The 18,368-nt window shown below is 36.7% G+C and overlaps 1 protein-coding gene, 1 long non-coding RNA gene and 1 other non-coding gene across 4 annotated transcripts; 1 reads left to right on the top strand and 2 right to left on the bottom strand.

Moving 5' to 3' along the window:
• Nucleotides 1–708: 708 nt before the first annotated feature.
• LOC112726701 (uncharacterized) lies at nt 709–3,309 on the bottom strand. Of its 2 annotated transcripts, XR_003165372.2 has the most exons (5): nt 2,892–3,309; nt 2,377–2,490; nt 1,657–1,740; nt 1,226–1,376; nt 709–1,064 (listed from the first exon to the last, which is right to left on the bottom strand). It is a non-coding gene; the product is annotated as an uncharacterized lncRNA (long non-coding RNA). The 2 variants fall into 2 exon arrangements; XR_003165373.2 differs by lacking the exon at nt 1,226–1,376 and having other exon boundaries at nt 2,892–3,303.
• A 4,772-nt stretch (nt 3,310–8,081) lies between these two features.
• Nucleotides 8,082–12,040, bottom strand: LOC112729624 (putative disease resistance RPP13-like protein 1). Its single transcript, XM_025779793.2, has 2 exons — nt 8,726–12,040; nt 8,082–8,295 (listed from the first exon to the last, which is right to left on the bottom strand). The coding sequence occupies exon 1, from the start codon at nt 12,038–12,040 to the stop codon at nt 8,744–8,746; it is 3,297 nt and encodes a 1,098-aa protein (XP_025635578.1). The 3' UTR covers nt 8,082–8,295; nt 8,726–8,743.
• Nucleotides 12,041–18,211: 6,171 nt separating this feature from the next.
• On the top strand, nt 18,212–18,319 carry LOC112731495 (small nucleolar RNA R71). The gene has a single exon (XR_003167269.1). It is a non-coding gene; the product is annotated as a small nucleolar RNA R71 (small nucleolar RNA).
• The last annotated feature ends 49 nt before the right edge of the window (nt 18,320–18,368 follow it).

Raw genomic sequence — 18,368 nt, 5'->3', positions numbered from 1 at the left:
ATTTGGAAACTTTTAACTAAATAAAGAAAGTATTCTAATAGGATGTGGAGCTTCTTTCCTGGCTTGATGAAGTGAAGTTAATAGCAGCAACTCTTCGAACCCGAAAGAGATGAAAGCCAATGAAGAAGCGTATGAGTTGAAAGCAAAGAAGGCTTACAGGCAGAGGCAGGGACTTAGGTTGAGGCCATAAATGGCTTGATGAAGCGTTCCATTCTTGAGCTAAGAATTTAAAGAATGATGATAATGTGGGATTTGTTGTCTTTGGTAGTTATTTTTCAGTTCTTGATCTGATTATGAAACAAGCTCTTATGCAACTGCCTACCTTCTAATCAAAATTTGATTAAAAATTGTTTTGTAAAAGATATATTTTTTAATGTAAAACGAAAATTTAAAGTCAAGATTTTATTAAAAAAATCACATTATTAACTAATTTTGTTAAGTTTAAATAAGTAAAGAAAGTGAGAAAATAAATAAATCTTAAAATAATTTAATTTTTATGCACATGTTTTTATATTCAATTAGGATTTGTTACTAAAAAAAATCACTCATTCAGTAACTCTTGAAAAGTATAGCTAAAACTGAAAAAAAAAATGCCTTTGTCAAAGGCTACGTTTTTTCGTTTTGGAGACGCTTTAGTGAAAAATGCCTACTCAGACATTGCCAATTCTCAGAGGCTACGCTTCTTAAATTCATATATATAATTCGGTATTTTTAATTAAATTAATCAAATATTATATAATAAAAATAAATGTATAATACAAAAGGCGGGTTACAAACAAGCTCTTCTGGCTAACTCTTCTCCCCCCTCCCTCCTTCCTACTGTGTTTGGACTAGAGCTTTACAAAGATAATTTAACAGAGGTTTTGCGAGCAAATATCCATTTGATCAGTTGAGGGACTGAGTTCATGGCTGAGACAAATCCTCCAATCCGGTAACAAGGTCAGGAGTCGCGCGAATTGGTTTTGGTGCAATGATTGCAGTGCCTTGACTTCCAGGCACAAATGTATTTCTTCTAGTCTTCAGTATTCTCAACCAGTGACCAGTCAGCATCGAGGAAGGCATTTCTGAAAAAATAATACATAACAAGTTCATAAAAGTTCAAATATCAAAGTTTATGACTAAAGAAGAAAAATAATAATCACTCATGCAAGAAAAAGATAACAAAACTTAACAATTAACAATGTTTATATTACATTGATACATGAGATAGAGTTTCACATCTAACCAATTCAGACAATTCTGAAGCAAGCAGATAATCTTATATTAGTAATTTTTGTTTTTTGAAAAATTGAAGCTGTTAACCCTTGTGTAAGCATGCACATGTTTTGTAGGAATTTATCAAAAACAACCACGCGCCTTCTTATGATGAGAAACACCTGTAAGTGGTAAAAAGAAAACCATATCAGGTTTAGCATGAGTCAGATCATCAAGGAAATTGAGCTTCTTCTTATCTTGATAATTAATATAATCTGCTTTTGTTAAGTTATGCTTAGCCAATTGGCTCATCATCCTCAAAACAATTAACCTATTGAAGCAGTCATCACTCATCAGCATATATAACAAGAAATAATATCAAACAATAAAAAATAACTCAATTAATTGAGAAGTCATAGAGTGCCAAAAAAAAAAAAAAGTCAAAGTGCATCCAAATCCAACCTTTTTTTTTATGAAGGATCATTTCAAGATATGATTTGGTGATCCAAGGTCCATTGATACCAAGCCTCGTTGCTTCAGTTCAGTCTGCAGAAAATTATTTTTTCCCCACTTTTGGATAAGTAACTCGGCATATTATTAATAAAAAAATGCATAATTGGAGTAGGCAGCAAGGATATACATAGAAATCCCTAGCCAAACAAGGTTTTTAATATAAAGTGAAGGTAAGAAAAGATACAACAATGAAAATGAGAATAACACAAGATCATAACTGACAGTTGAAATGCCAACGAGCTAGTTAGTATCACAATTGACACTAGGCCCAAGTTGTAAGACTAATTGTTTCCACAGAAGTGGCACACATCCGAGTGAATGCAGCTGACAGGATAATTTTACAAGTGATGGGGTGAAAAATTCAACAAAATACTTAGGAGAAAACAACAAGACTTTATGATCACTGATAAACCTGAACCGAACTTGCTCTTCAAAATCTCCTGAACAAGTAGCACATACAAGATAAAATCCCAAGGACCATTTATCAAACAGTGGAATAGAACACATTCGAATTTCAGGGGAAATTACATGAGAAAGCTGCCAGGAAATTGAATAAGTAAACAGCTCTGGTATGCATTGCTTAATCACGTCTCTGATAAAACTTGTGTTCAAGATCAATCATTGAGTTAAAATTGTACTGTCATAATAGAAAGACATATACTTAAGTACCTGGTGATCAATATGAGCCCCTAAAGGACAAATTCGATAGGAAGATGCCACAATTCGAACTTCCTCTTTCGTAACCCCTGCCATGTTAGAAACTCTCTGTCTCACTTCAGCTACCTGCAGGTTGCACAAGAATGAATCACGACATTTGAAAGAGTATTGAATCGGACTGGATGTTTAATCAAAAAGGCACTTTTCACTTTTCATTATATATTCTCATTATATATATATGTTTTTCCTCAATTATTCCACCTCCACTGAAATATACAATTCCTTACGAGTTTGACCATCTAAACCAGGGCATTCAGTTATTTATACCACAAAAATCTCAAATCCAGCACTTAATTATATATAAAATGCAGTTAAATATACCTTCTCTAACAATCAGAACCTAGAACCATAACAATCAGAAACATACCTTCTCTAACAATCAGAAGCTAAACCCCCAAACTTAAAAACCCTATAATCTCAGAACCTCCCCAATTCACAGAACCAAATTTAGGAAAAACGAAACATACCATCTCTGTCTCGTTTGGCCATTGTTGTTCATCATCATAGCCACACGCACCTTCTTCGACACTGAAACGAGAGAAGAAGTGAGGTAATGAGCAAGAAAGAGAAGATAGAGAGTGAATCAGAGAATGATTATCTAGTGAGTGCACGATGGTGAGCGACGAGGCGACGATGTGAGCTACGATGATGAGCCAAGGAGGCTTGCGACGATTGGGAGCAGCGACGGTGAGCGCGCGAGACGACGATTGTGAGCTGCGACGGTGAGCTCACGAGACGGAGATGGTGAGTGGCGGCGACGGCGAGAGACGAAGGAAGGTGAAGAAGAAAACCTCTGTGAATTCGAATGGCGGGTAAGTTCAGTAACTTGAAAAATTTTTATTAAGCGTATACTAAGCATAGGAAACACTTTTGAAAAACGTTTTTTAGTAAGAAAAGTATATTCATATGTATTAAAATAAAGTTTATTTTTAGGATTTTTTTTAAATAAAATAAAAAAATTATTATTCTAAATTTAGTTTCAGAAATGTCATTTTTTTTAAGAGTGAGTTCGCTTAAGTCCAGTGAACTCCGTCCAATTTTTTCGTGTATACTCCTATATATTTTGGAGACAATGATAATATTTGTCATTCTTAACCTTTCAACTTTTTTTTTCTTTATCCAATATGATATTTTTGAAAAAGCATTTTGAAGAGGTTAGGCGAAATCTATATAAATTATAGAATTTGCTAATGGATGTGGCGAACTTGTCTAAAATACAAAAAAAAAAAATCGTATTTAAGAAATTAAAGTTTAAAAATTAGGTATAGATAACTAATTATTTTTTTATTTTATTTTTGAAAAATTTTCTATCTTTTATAAATGATATTTTTAATATTCAAAATATATATAAGATAGTTATGATAGTTATCTTATCTCATCTTATCAAATACTTCACTTATCAAAGCCGGATAAGCCAGATAAGATAAGATAACTATCATAAGCTATACAAAGGAGAGCCAGAGTCCCTTAGGTACAAACTCATTCTTCATACTTTATACCTTTCAGACTGCGGAGTATCTTTTCAGATTTCACCACCCCGGCCACTCCAAGAAGACGATCCGACAACCGTTGCAAGTCCTTGATCCTACAACCACTAACAACAATGGTTCTCGAGATCAGCATTGAATTATTTTATCGTTTTTTGTTCTAAAAATCAATAGATGCTATGTTATGGATAAATATATTTATATTATTTTCAAATAACCTCTTAAAAATTAAAAAGTGAGATTTTTCTAAAAAATAAAAAATATACAAAATATTATGTAAAATAACTTATAAATAAATGTATTTAACATATTAGTATTATTTGCTATTATAACAAGAAGGTATAATATATAGAAAAGTATAAAAAAATATATTTATGGAAAATGGAATCTTCCTTTAATTTCCCATTTGTTTTGCATCCCACTTAGTGGGAAAATGCTTGATGGTTATTATTGTCTTTGTTGTTCAATTTATTATGCTGTAAACTTTATATATTGTAGTTTTGGCAATTGTTCAATTTATTATGCTAAAATAAAGAGTGCACAAAATTGCATTTGCAGTCTCATATCAAATGTGCTGCATTTGTGCATGTGTGAAACTTTGTAGTAATTTTAGTTATGAAGCAAATAATAACCTCAAAATTCATTGAAGTTATAGAACTAGAATTATATACACAGACATTATAACTCATGTGAAAGCCCGCTGAGCTCGGAACCATTATCTTCCTGTGAATCAGTGCTATTATGGATTTTCATTCTTAGCATAATGGTACCAATGCACTACTACAGAGAGCTTGAATTCATTTCATTTTTACTTCAGAAATTCCTTGTTCTCTCTAATTCTTTTTAGAATTTCTTTTCAAGTTTAGTTCCATGTGTTTGTTCCTAGCCTCAGGATTAATCTTTTGTACAAGATACTTCCTAAGAAACACCTTCTTAGAAAACAGGAATCCTCTGAGGCAATAATTATTATATTTACTCATGAAATCTTATGAATGCATAGATAGTATCTCACATAAAATTGTGTAAGTATTTTCTTTCTTCTGTTTTGGAAGAGAAGTACTTTGCATATCATTTTCAAGTCATGAGTTAGGCTTGTTTGGGTGAGCTTCTAAGAAAAGATATTTTTTTTAGTTATATTTTTTTAAATGATCTTATGAAAAAGTAAAAGTAATTTTATGTTTGGATATCTCATGTAAAAAGATCTTTTTATCTATCAATTATATTTGGGTATAACAATATAAAAGTACTTTTTTGTTTATTTATTACATGAAAAACATCTTTTTTAAAGGAAAAAAATCTTTTAAAAAAAATGTAAATTACAGCTTCTGAAAAAAGATCTTTCTTTTTATTTTTCTAGTGCTTTTACTTTTACTACTAGAAATTTTCCAAATACGTAAAAAAAATAAAAAAATATATTTTTTTTATCAAAATAATGGCGCCCAAACAAACACTAAATAATTAGTTATAGACCTAAATTGGCAAATACCTTGTCAATATGAATAGTTGCTTGAGAAAATAATTGCCATAACAATACATAAAACGGTGACAGTAATTGAATAACAGAAACCAAAAAAATAAAAATAGAGACAAGACACCAAAATTTTAACGTGAAAACTCTACACCAAAAAAATAAACATTTCAAGACATAAAGTGTCTGTCATCACAAAAATTGGAAAAACCAAAAAGTTGATAGGAATGAAATTGTTGCTGATGGCATCACTGCAACTTCTCCTTCCAATGACTATTTCATGTTTCAAATGTGGAAAGCATATTCTTTGAATGTTGACCGGATTAGCCACATTCCTTCATCACCTTGGGAATCTGTTTGATAACGTTTCCAAATCCAGAAACAAAGAAATTGTTATTATTACAGAACCTTTTCTCTTGGTATTAGAATAGCTTACTATAGGCATCAAATACTATTATTTTTATCCAATGGTTCAATTTATGGTAAAAAAGATTACACAACAATATAACTTGATCCTTTTATTTTGAAAGCTTACACAATTCATGCTGGTTCCTTTTACGATCCTACATGAATCTTCCAACACAAAAGCTTCTCTAAGGCATTTGATATAGGAAAAATAATATTGTATCACACAATATCATACCTCCTAATCATGTGTATTTTGAGCAACTAAATTGGTTGAGTATGAGTTAAACAGTGCGCATTTGGAATACAAAATTAAGTGCATTTTTTAGAACCAAAACATGTATTCATTTATTTAAGTATCATATAATAGCTTAGCAACTTCTGGGAAAATATTTGATGATGAGGCATAGATAGCGTTTGAATGTTTCTTGCTGTTGATATGAAAAAGGAGACAACATACATGAATACCAGATTTTGCTAAGGATATTGAAAGTTGGAAAAATGGTATTAAGTGGCCAAAGGCACACCATGGTTTCCATTAATTACTTCTTCTTTTTCAGTTTCTGGTAGCCTGGAAGATCCTCTGAGTTATGTTTTATGTGCTGCCGCCACTTTGCTTTAATTTATAATATACTATATTTAAGTGTGCGTGATGCACAAAAAAAATATATTAGAATAAAAATGAGAGCACTTTTTTTATTAAAAAAAAAAATGGTTTAATTTCAAGCGTATACTAGTCAATGCTGCATGCAGAAAAGACAGACATTGTTTTGTGATGAAGTGCATATAAATCAAGGTAATCATAATCTTGCATTCCACCTTAAGAATGATGGTACAATAAACATGTTCAAAATTGAACTACAAGCAAGATATCTTTCTTCTAACTAACTAACAAACTAACTGACATATTAAACTATTCTTTCACCTTAGTCCATGACAATAATAAAAATGTGTCGGCCCACAAATGCAGCCCAACAGAATACAAGAACAACAGGGAGTGGTGGAAGTCAACGCCGATAGTGGCTTTGGGGTTCGCTTTTTCCATGTCTTGAGTTCCAAATTCGTATAATGTTTAAGTGTTGTGATGTGTTCGGATCTGTGTTGATAACTGATAGTTAAATTTTTATGCTACTGTAATTGCAATTGTACATAATGGAACAATTAGTTCCACTTCTATGTTTATACCATTCTATTTCAGGTGAATTTTTTCTTAAAAAAAAAATACAATATTCTTCATCTTTTCTTATCTCATTTTTTCATGGTTTTATCATATTAAATTCATGGGTTAAGGTGGAAGAGTAGTTTAATATGACATGCATGTATACACGCTAAACTCATAAGAATGAGATCAATATTAGGCAGAAGCAGATTGTCTTACTCTTGCACCAACAGCAAAGAATTTGGTGATGACTTCAAGGGGCATGTCCTTGGTGTCTGGAACCTTCATATAGTTGCTTGCACATCAAGGAATCTGTTTTTGACAAGTTTGAAAACAAATAAAAGCAAATGGAAGATGCTTAAAAAAGTGTACTATTTTTCATAAAATCCTAAAACGCAATTCGAACCTTCGATTTCATGATACTAGTATATTAGCTAACTCTAGTGGCCAATTTGAAGGGTTAAAATTTGACAACTCCAGCGTGTCTTTGTAATGATAACAGACACATGCAAATTCAGTTAGCTAAACTGTTCCTTTGGTGTTTCTTGATTAAGAAGAAACAATAGTCCGAACTTGTGATGCGTGAGGAGCCTGAAACAGTTCCACCTGCTGTAGAAAAGCAATGTAGTGTTGCTGCGAAAGACAATCAATTGGAGCCTGAGGAGGTTCAATCTTCTGAGGAATCATCAGATGGTTGGGTGAAGGTTGAGTTCTCGAAAGAAGAGGAACTCAAAAAGATTTAAATATACATAATACACTCACTTAACATGGCAATAACCTCTTTAATTAAGTCCAAAAGATCAAATATTCTATCACAATACTTCTTGAATAATTTGAATTCCACCTCAGCTTAATATATGTACAGAACATTTACTCTTGGTATTAGAATAGCTTATTATAGGCATCTAATAATATTAACTTTATCCAATGATTCAATCTATGGCTAAAAATGATTACACAGCAATAACTTGATCCTTCTATTTTGAAAGCTTATACACCTCGTGCATGCTGATTCCTATTAGAATCTTGCAACACAACAACTCTGCGAATTCTTTCCACAAATTAAGCTATCATTTAGTTTTTCTTGTGGAAAATAGCAAAAATAAAATTATAGCAAGGAATAGAAAAATATACCTACAACAACAAAAGCTTTTCAATCATAAGTACCACTACTCTAACTTTCTCCATCATGTCCTTGCTTTTTAATAAGATTAAGCCAAAATCAGAAAACATAGTATCTGGTTCGCAACACCTTAATCCAGCTTAATTATCACCTCAAATGATCTTAGAATTAAATGAAGATATATAGCCAATAATGTAGAGGATTACATCTTGATATTTACACAAGCCACCTGCAGAAGATAGTAAAAACATTAAAAAAGTAAATTTAATTCATTCATTTGTTTAATACATCTAAAAACAAATCTCAAATGTTGGATACATGGAAAAAGGATATTCCCTGTGTTTCAATTTTTGTTTCATGGTAATTGTTATCATCGTCTTTAAATGTGATTTTCTTTTTAAACATGAGTTAGCAAGTATTACATATAGCAAAGACTGTATCTGAGAGTAATAAAGGATATTTCTTTAACTAAAACTGCAAAATGAGAGCTTTCCCGATAATTGAAAGAAAAGAATGCAAATTTTGCAGTTGGCATATGAGTTCAAGTGGTTAATGTTGTTTAAAGAAAGAGAAAAAAAATTGACTTGAAGGAAAAGGAAATTTTTGCATGTGTGAATTTAATTGTGGTAGCATGACAAACATGAAGGATAGAGAATTACCTGCTCAGAAATCTCTACTCAGAAAATATGTCTGCGATTGAGTTTAATGGTGGGGATGTGGGAAATTTTGGACCAAATTTGTTGATGCTTGTTCTTGCAGTGTTCGCCCAGCAAATCACAGTAGTCAATTTGAAGTAGTAAGAGAGAGGGAGGCAGCTTTTCTCCTTCCATATTCTTCAGCTTTGGACAGTATGAAATGTGTAGTTGTTGGAGGGAGGTGAGGCGGAGAAGCTGGTTGCACTCCAATGTCTCCAGATCATAAAAGTCATGGATATGTAGAGTGGTGAGGGAGGGAAGGCGAGGCATCGAACCCACCTCTGGGTATAACTTTATGCTCTCACACCAAAGACCAGAAATGGTGAGATGAGTGAGGTTGTCCAAGTTGCCCAACCATGATACACCCCTTACGTGTTCCTCGCATTCTCCTGCAATAAGCTCTTTCAGGTTAGCCGGCAAACCACCCTCTGGCCACCTACAAATGTTTGGGCAACCTCGTATGGCCAGAGTGTGTAAATTTGGAAGAAGACTATTCATGTCAGATGGCAATGACACAAATTTGGAGCATTGACTGATGGTGAGACGTTGAAGAGCAGCGTGTGGTGGCTGTGACATTGAAACTGATTCCAGATTTGAACACTCTTTTATCTCCAGATTCTTGAGATTGGGAAAGGCATCCAACGACAATGAGGTCAGTGAATCACAACTTTGATATATTTGTAGATCTACCAAATCATACTTGTGTTGTTGCTGGAGTAATTCAATTTGGCGGCAATTAGAGATTTGGAGCTTTTGCAAAGATTTGGGTAAACAATTGCCCCCCAAGGATACAACAGATGAACACCATGAGATTTCTATTTCTTGGAGGGAAGTTAGATGGTGAATGATCCTTGCCTTAAATGCATACTCCACCACATATTCAAATCCACTAATTGATAAACTATTCCCATATAGTCTCATCTCTTTATCCCATCCCTGATGACCATCTTGTATTTTCAGTTGGCGCACTTTGGAAACATCCGATGAGGAAGAAACGATTCTCATTAATACCTGATTAACCATATCTCCCTTTAACATTCGACAATCTCTTATTTGAAGGCTCTTAAGCTGAAGAAAGGCTTCTGAGTCAGGTAAGTGCCACTCCTCCCAACATGGCATGTTATCAAACTGCAAACTCTCCAGTGAGGGAAACGGTGCAATAGGCTTAGAATGTTGATGGCCTTCATTCTTGTAAAACTCCTTGCCAATGCTCTTCAGTTGATAAAAACCTTTGATGCTCAGGGACTTCAAAGATGGCAGCTGTCCAAGTGAAGGCAGCATGCAGCAATTCTTGCAAGAATACAGAGATACATTTGTGATATTGTTGTAGGAAGAATGCCCGATCCAGTCTGAAAATATTTTACCTTTGTATCTATTAACAGTCAACTTTTTCAAGCCAGTGTGTGGTTGCAAGCCCCCAAGTATATCTTGTTCATCAGTATGTGTGTTTGAAACCATATCACCAAATACAGACCATTCCAACAATAACTCGTCGATGTGCTTCTTATCTATTATCCTTGCACTCCTTGCCTCATTGGCATCAATCACATTCTCCAATTTCTGAATCTCAAGTGATCCATGAAGATTTAAAAGCCCTCCTAACTCTTCCATTCCATTGTCTTCTTGCTTTCCCACCACAAACTTACTTAAAATGTGCAACTGTTTTAATTTGCTCATTCCTTTTGGCATTTCTTTCAGAGGAGTATCTCTTATATTAAGATGCCGCAAATTCACAAGCTTATACATGCCATTAGGTAGCAAAGTCAGATTTGAACAGCCTTCTAACTTTAAAGTTTGTAGATTGCACAAGTTGCATAATGACTCGGGCAATATCTTAACATCACTCCGAGAGAGATCCAAATAGCGCAATTGGATCAATTTTTTAGCTATTGAATCAGGAAATATATTGAGTGTATGAACGGACAAAACTCTCAAGTATTTATTCTTTGACAATATGTCAAATGGTAATGTTGCGTGTGCTTTATGGAAATAAGATCCAGGGTTGATATACAATGATGTCCTCAAAGATTCTATTTCACGAGAGGAGAATGTTTTCTTGGAGATTGAACGGTCGTATAATAAATGACGAGTTAGAATACTCATCTCTTCCTTTTCACCAAGTTCTTCAAATGACCTACAATAAAATTTTCCAGCAAGAAAAATTGCCAAGTCATGCATGAGATCGTGCATCACAAAATACTTCTCATCATTCTCGACCAGCTTGAAGAATAGTCTTGAAACCAAGTCATCAAAACACTCGCAACCAACTTCTTCTAAAGTCTGTCCCCTCCTTGGTGGTTGTAAAAGGTTTTCAGCCATCCACAGCAATATTAATTCATCTTTATCAAGTTTATAATCTTTGGGATACAATGAACAATAAACAAAGCATCGTTTCAAATGAGTAGGCAGATGATGGTAACTTAATAACAATGCAGGAAGAATCTTACAATTTGCCAGACGAAATTCCCAAATGTCACTCCTTAGTATTTTATTCCATTCTTCAGCACGATGCTCTGAGCGCAACAAGCGTCCAAGTGTTTCTGCAGCTAATGGCAAGCCATCACACCTCTCAACAATCTTTCTACCTATTCCTTCCAGTTCTGAGCTCCCATTTGATTCAGGAAAGGATGCATTGTCCGCAAAAATAGACCAACAATGATCATCTGACAGTCCCTTGAGAGCGTAAGAGTTACAGTGTTGGACTATTCGACCAACATTTACCTTACGGGTTGTTAGAAGAATAGTGATTCCCTTTCTCCCATGTTGAAAAGGGGTGATAAAACTATTCCACTTGTCAACATCTTCATTCCAAACATCATCCAAAACAATGAAGAACTTCTTTTCTGACAGTTTTTTCTTCAAATCTTGTTGAAGTAAATCAAAGCTATCAAGACTACAAATACCTAAAGAGATCCCCTTTATAACATTCTTTGTAGTCTCAACAACATCATAGTTTTCAGAAACACAAATCCATGCTTTCAAATCAACCCCGTCCATCAAATCCTTGTTGTTGTAGAGCCATTGTGCTAAAGTAGTTTTACCAACACCGTCCATACCAACAATAGAGATGACAGACAAGTTATGATGATTGTTGTCATTGAGCATCTTGATTAGTGCCTGTTGGTCACCATCCCTGCTGAACACATTCCCCTTCACAAGAGAAGTGGATGGAGGTCTCCATGAAGAGCTTCCTGTTTGAATCTCTTTGAGACCAAGGGTATCTTTGCGTTTCTCAAGATCTTCTATTCTTTCAACCACCTCTTCTATCTTAGTCACCATCTTCCTACCAGACAGATCAAGGAACTGAGGAAGCCGAGTGCGTACCTTGTTGCGAATTTGAGCTTTGATGAAGACACGGTCCAGCAAGTCATCAGCAGTGTAGAGAGCATCTTTGAGACTATTGGTATGCGAAATTGTGATCACTTCTTTTCACAACTCAATTAATCCCCGGTAATGAGTCCAAAAACTTGGTGCTCAATACCATGGCATAAACACAAATTCGCACAACTAACCAGCAAGTGCACTGGGTCGTCCAAGTAATAAACCTTACGCGAGTAAGGGTCGATCCCACGGAGATTGTTGGTATGAAGCAAGCTATGGTCACCTTGTAAATCTTAGTCAGGCAGACTCAAATGGGTATAGATGATGAATAAAACCTAAAAGATAAAGATAGAGATACTTATGCAATTCATTGGTGGGAATTTCAGATAAGCGTATGAAGATGCTTTTCCCTTCCGTCTCTCTGCTTTCCTACTATCTTCATCCAATCCTTCTTACTCCTTTCCATGGCAAGCTTATGCAAGGGTTTCACCGTTGTCAGTGGCTACCTCCCATCCTCTCAGTGGAAATGTTCAACGCACCCTGTCACGGCACGGCTATCCATCCGTCGGTTCTCGATCAGGCCGGAATAGAATCCAGTGATTCTTTTGCGTCTGTCACTAACGCCCCGCCCTCAGGAGTTTGAAGCTCGTCATAGTCATTCAATCATTGAATCCTACTCAGAATACCACAGACAAGGTTTAGACCTTCCGGATTCTCTTGAATGCCACCATCAGTTCTAGCTTATACCACGAAGATTCCGGTTAAAGAATCCAAGAGATATCCACCCAATCTAAGGTAGAACGGAGGTGGTTGTCAGGCACACGTTCATAGGTGAGAATGATGATGAGTGTCACGGATCATCACATTCATCAAGTTGAAGAACAAGTGATATCTTAGAACAAGAACAAGCGGAATTGAATAGAAGAACAATAGTAATTGCATTAATACTCGAGGTACAGCAGAGCTCCACACCTTAATCTATGGTGTGTAGAAACTCCACCGTTGAAAATACATAAGAACAAGATCTAGGCATGGCCGAATGGCCAGCCTCCCAATGATCTAAGATAGCATAAGAACAAGAGTAGCTACCAAGATCCCCCAATACAATAGTAAAAGGTCCTACTTATAGAGAACTAGTAGCCTAAGGTTTACAGAGATGAGTAAATGACATAAAAATTCACTTCCGGGCCCACTTGGTGTGTGCTTGGGCTGAGCAATGAAGCATTTTCGTGTAGAGACTCTTCTTGGAGTTAAACACCAGCTTTTGTGCCAGTTTGGGCGTTTAACTCCCATTTTGGTGCCAGTTCCGGCGTTTAACGCTGGAAAATCTGAAGGTGACTTTGAACGCCGGTTTGGACCATCAAATCTTGGGCAAAGTATGGACTATCATATATTGCTGGAAAGCCCAGGATGTCTACTTTCCAACGCCGTTGAGAGCGCGCCAATTGGGCTTCTGTAGCTCCAGAAAATCCACTTCGAGTGCAGGGAGGTCAGAATCCAACAGCATCTGCAGTCCTTTTCAGTCTCTGAATCAGATTTTTGCTCAGGTCCCTCAATTTCAGCCAGAAAATACCTGAAATCACAGAAAAACACACAAACTCATAGTAAAGTCCAGAAAAGTGAATTTTAACTAAAAACTAATAAAAATATACTAAAAACTAAACCAAATATACTAAAAACATACTAAAAACAATGCCAAAAAGCGTATAAATTATCCGCTCATCACAATACCAAACTTAAATTGTTGCTTGTCCTCAAGCAACTGAAAATCAAATAAGATAAAAAGAAGAGAATATGCAATGAATTCCAAAAAACATCTATGAAGATCAGTATTAATTAGATGAGCGGGGCTTTTAGCTTTTTGCCTCTGAACAGTTTTGGCATCTCACTCTATCCTTTGAAACTCAGAATGATTGGCTTCTTTAGGAACTCAGAATCCAGATAGTGTTATTGATTCTCCTAGCTAAGTATAATGATTCTTGAACACAGCTACTTATTGAGTCTTGGCTGTGGTCCAAAGCACTCTGTCTTCCAGTATTACCACCGGATACATACATGCCACAGACACATAATTGGGTGAACCTTTTCAGATTGTGACTTAGCTTTGCTAGAGTCCCCAATTAGAGGTGTCCAGGGTTCTTAAGCACACTCTTTTTGCCTTGGATCACAACTTTATTTCTTTCTTTTTCTTTCTTTTTCTTTTTTTTTTCTTTCTCTCTTTTTTTCTTTCCTTTTTTTTCGAATTTTTTTTTTAAATACACTGCTTTTTCTTGCTTCAAGAATCATTTTTATGATTTTTCAGATCCTCAGTAACATGTCTCCTTTTTCATCATTCTTTCAAGAGCCAACATTCATGAACCACAAATTCAAAAGACATATGCACTGTTTAAGCATACATTCAGAGACAAAAGTATTGCCACCACATCAAGATAGTTAAACTGTTATAAAATTCAAAATTCATGCAATTCTTCTCTTTTTTCAATTAAGAACATTTTTCATTCAAGAAAGGTGATGGATTCATAGGACATTCATAACTTTAAGGCATAGACACTAAGACACTAATGATCACAAGACACAAACATAGATAAACATAAAGCATAAATTTTCGAAAAAAATAGAAAAATAAAGAACAAGGAGATTAAAGAACGGGTCCACCTCAGTGATGGCGGCTTGTTCTTCCTCTTGAAGATCCTATGGAGTGCTTGAGCTCCTCAATGTCTCTTCCTTGTCTTTGTTACTCCTCTCTCATGATTCTTTGATCTTCTCTAATTTCATGGAGGAGGATGGAATGTTCTTGGTGCTCCACCCTTAGTTGTCCCATGTTGGAACTCAGTTCTCCTAGGGAGGTGTTCAGTTGCTCCCAATAGTTGTGTGGAGGATAGTGCATCCCTTGAGGCATCTCAGGGATTTGATGATGAGAGGGGTCTCTTGTTTGCTCCATCCTCTTCTTAGTGATGGGCTTGTCCTCATCAATGGGGATGTCTCCCTCTATGTCAACTCCAACTGAATAACAGAGGTGACAAATGAGATGAGGAAAGGCTAACCTTGCCAAGGTGGAGGACTTGTCCGCCACCTTATAGAGTTCTTGGGCTATAACCTCATGAACTTCCACTTCTTCTCCAATCATAATGCTATGAATCATGATGGCCCGGTCTAGAGTAACTTCAGACCGGTTGCTAGTGGAAATGATTGAGCGTTGGATAAACTCCAACCATCCTCTAGCCACGGGTTTGAGGTCATGCCTTCTCAATTGAACCGGCTTCCCTCTTGAATCTCTCTTCCATTGGGCGCCCTCTTCACAAATGTCAGTGAGGACTTGGTCCAACCTTTGATCAAAGTTGACCCTTCTAGTGTAAGGATGTTCATCTCCTTGCATCATAGGCAAGTTGAATGCCAACCTTACATTTTCCGGATATTCACTCTTTTTGAGTGAAAAAGGGACCTCGGGGATCACCTTCTTCAAGGTCACAACTTCATAGAAGTGGTCTTGATGCACCCTTGAGATGAATCTCTCCATCTCCCATGACTCGGAGGTGGAAGCTTTTGCCTTCCCTTTCCTCTTTCTAGAGGTTTCTCCGGCCTTGGATGCCATAAATGGTTATGGAAAAACAAAAAGCACTGCTTTTACCACACCAAACTTAAAAGGTTTGCTCGTCCTCGAGCAAAAGAAGAAAGAAGAGAGTAGAAGAAGAAGAAATGAGAAAGAAGGGAATGGCTTAGTGTTCGGCCAAAAAGGGGAAGAAGTGGTGTTTAGGTTGTGGGAAAATGAAGGAGTGAAGATGGGTATATATAGGAGTGGGGGAAGGGTTATGGTTCGGCTATGGGAGGGTGAGTTTGGGAGGGGAAGTGGTTTGAATTTGAAGGGTGAGGTAGGTGGGGTTTTATGAAGGATGGATGTGAGTGGTGAAGAGAAAGATGGGATTTGATAGGTGAAGGGTTTTTGGGGAAGAGGTGTTGAGGTGATTGGTGAATGGGTGAAGAAGAGAGAGAGTGGTGGGGTTGGTGGGGATCCTGTGGGGTCCACAGATCCTAAGGTGTCAAGGAAAAGTCATCCCTGCACCAAATGGCATGCAAAATTGCGTTTTTAGCCAATTCTGGCGTTAAACGCCGGGCTGGTGCCCATTTCTGGCGTTTAATGCCAGGTTCTTGCCCTTTTCTGGCGTTTAACGCCAGTCTGGTGCCCCTTTCTGGTGTTAAACGCCCAACAGCTAGCCTTACTGGCGTTTAAACGCCAGCACGCTCTCCTCCAGGGTGTGCTGTTTTTCTTTCTGCTTTTCATTCTGTTTTTGCTTTTTCAATTGATTTTGTGACTTCTCATGATCATCAACCTACAAAATAAAATAAAATAACAAAGGAAAATATATAAAATATAACATTGGGTTGCCTCCCAACAAGCGCTTCTTTAATGTCAGTAGCTTGACAGAGGGCTCTCATGGAGCCTCACAGATGCTCAGAGCAATGTTGGAACCTCCCAACACCAAACTTAGAGTTTGAGTGTGGGGGTTCAACACCAAACTTAGAAGTTGGTTGTGGCCTCCCAACACCAAACTTAGAGTTTGACTGTGGGGGCTCTGTTTGGCTCTGTTTTGAGAGGAGCTCTTCATGCTTCCTCTCCATGGTGACAGAGGGATATCCTTGAGCCTTAAACACCAAGGATTCTTCATTCACTTGAATGATCAATTCTCCTCTATTAACATCAATCACAGCCTTTGCTGTGGCTAGGAAGGGTCTGCCAAGGATGATGGATTCATCCATGCACTTCCCAGTCTCTAGGACTATGAAATCAGCAGGGATGTAATGGTCTTCAATCTTTACCAGAACATCCTCTACAAGTCCATAAGCTTGTTTTCTTGAATTGTCTGCCATCTCTAGTGAGATTTTTGCAGCTTGTACCTCAAAGATCCCTAGCTTCTCCATTACAGAGAGAGGCATGAGGTTTACACTTGACCCTAGGTCACACAAGGCCTTCTTGAAGGTCATGGTGCCTATGGCACAAGGTATTGAAAACTTCCCAGGATCTTGTCTCTTTTGAGGTAATCTCTGCCTAGACAAGTCATCCAGTTCTTTGGTGAGCAAAGGAGGTTTGTTCTCCCAAGTCTCATTGCCAAATAACTTGTCATTTAGCTTCATGATTGCTCCAAGGTATTTAGCAACTTGCTCTTCAGTGACATATTCATCCTCTTCAGAGGAAGAATACTCATCAGAGCTCATGAATGGCAGAAGTAAATCCAATGGGATCTCTATGGTCTCAGTGTGAGCCTCAGATTTCCATGGTTCCTCATTAGGGAACTCATTGGAGGCTAGTGGACGTCCATTGAGGTCTTCCTCAGTGGCGTTCACTGCCTCTTTCTCCTCTCCAAATTCGGCCATGTTGATGGCCTTGCACTCTCCTTTTGGATTTTCTTCTGTATTGCTTGGAAGAGTACTAGGAGGGAGTTCAGTAATTTTCTTGCTCAGCTGACCCACTTGTGCCTCCAAATTTCTAATGGAGGACCTTGTTTCCGTCATGAAACTTTGAGTGGTTTTGATTAGATCAGAGACCATGGTAGCTAAGTCAGAGTTGTTCTGTTTAGGATTCTCTGTCTGTTGCTGAGAAGATGATGGAAAAGGCTTGCCATTGCTAAACCTGTTTCTTCCACCATTATTGTTGTTAAAACCTTGTTGAGGTCTCTGTTGATCCTTCCATGAGAGATTTGGATGATTTCTCCATGAAGGATTATAGGTGTTTCCATAGGGTTCTCCCATGTAATTCACCTCTTCCATTAAAGGGTTCTCAGGATCATAAGCTTCTTCCTCAGATGAAGCTTCCTTAGTACTGCCTTGTGCATTTTGCATTCCAGATAGACTTTGAGAAATCATATTGACTTGTTGAGTCAATATCTTGTTCTGAGCCAGAATGGCATTCAGAGTATCAATCTCAAGAACTCCTTTCTTCTGATTAGTCCCATTGTTCACAGGATTCCTTTCAGAAGTGTACATGAATTGGTTATTTGCAACCATTTCAATTAGTTCTTGAGCTTCTGTAGGCGTCTTCTTCAGATGAAGAGATCCTTCAGCAGAGCTATCCAAAGACATCTTGGACAGTTCAGACAGACCATCATAGAAAATACCTATGATGCTCCATTCAGAAAGCATATCAGAGGGACACTTTCTGATTAATTGTTTGTATCTTTCCCAAGCTTCATAGAGGGATTCTCCTTCCTTCTGTCTGAAGGTTTGGACTTCCACTCTAAGCTTACTCAATTTTTGAGGTGGAAAGAACTTTGCCAAGAAGGCATTGACTAGC

This window comes from Arachis hypogaea, chromosome 12 (assembly GCF_003086295.3).
Source record: "Arachis hypogaea cultivar Tifrunner chromosome 12, arahy.Tifrunner.gnm2.J5K5, whole genome shotgun sequence".
NCBI lineage: Eukaryota > Viridiplantae > Streptophyta > Magnoliopsida > Fabales > Fabaceae > Arachis > Arachis hypogaea.
The sequence above is the reverse complement of the archived record's forward strand: the minus strand, read 5'-3'. Positions and strand labels throughout refer to the sequence as shown.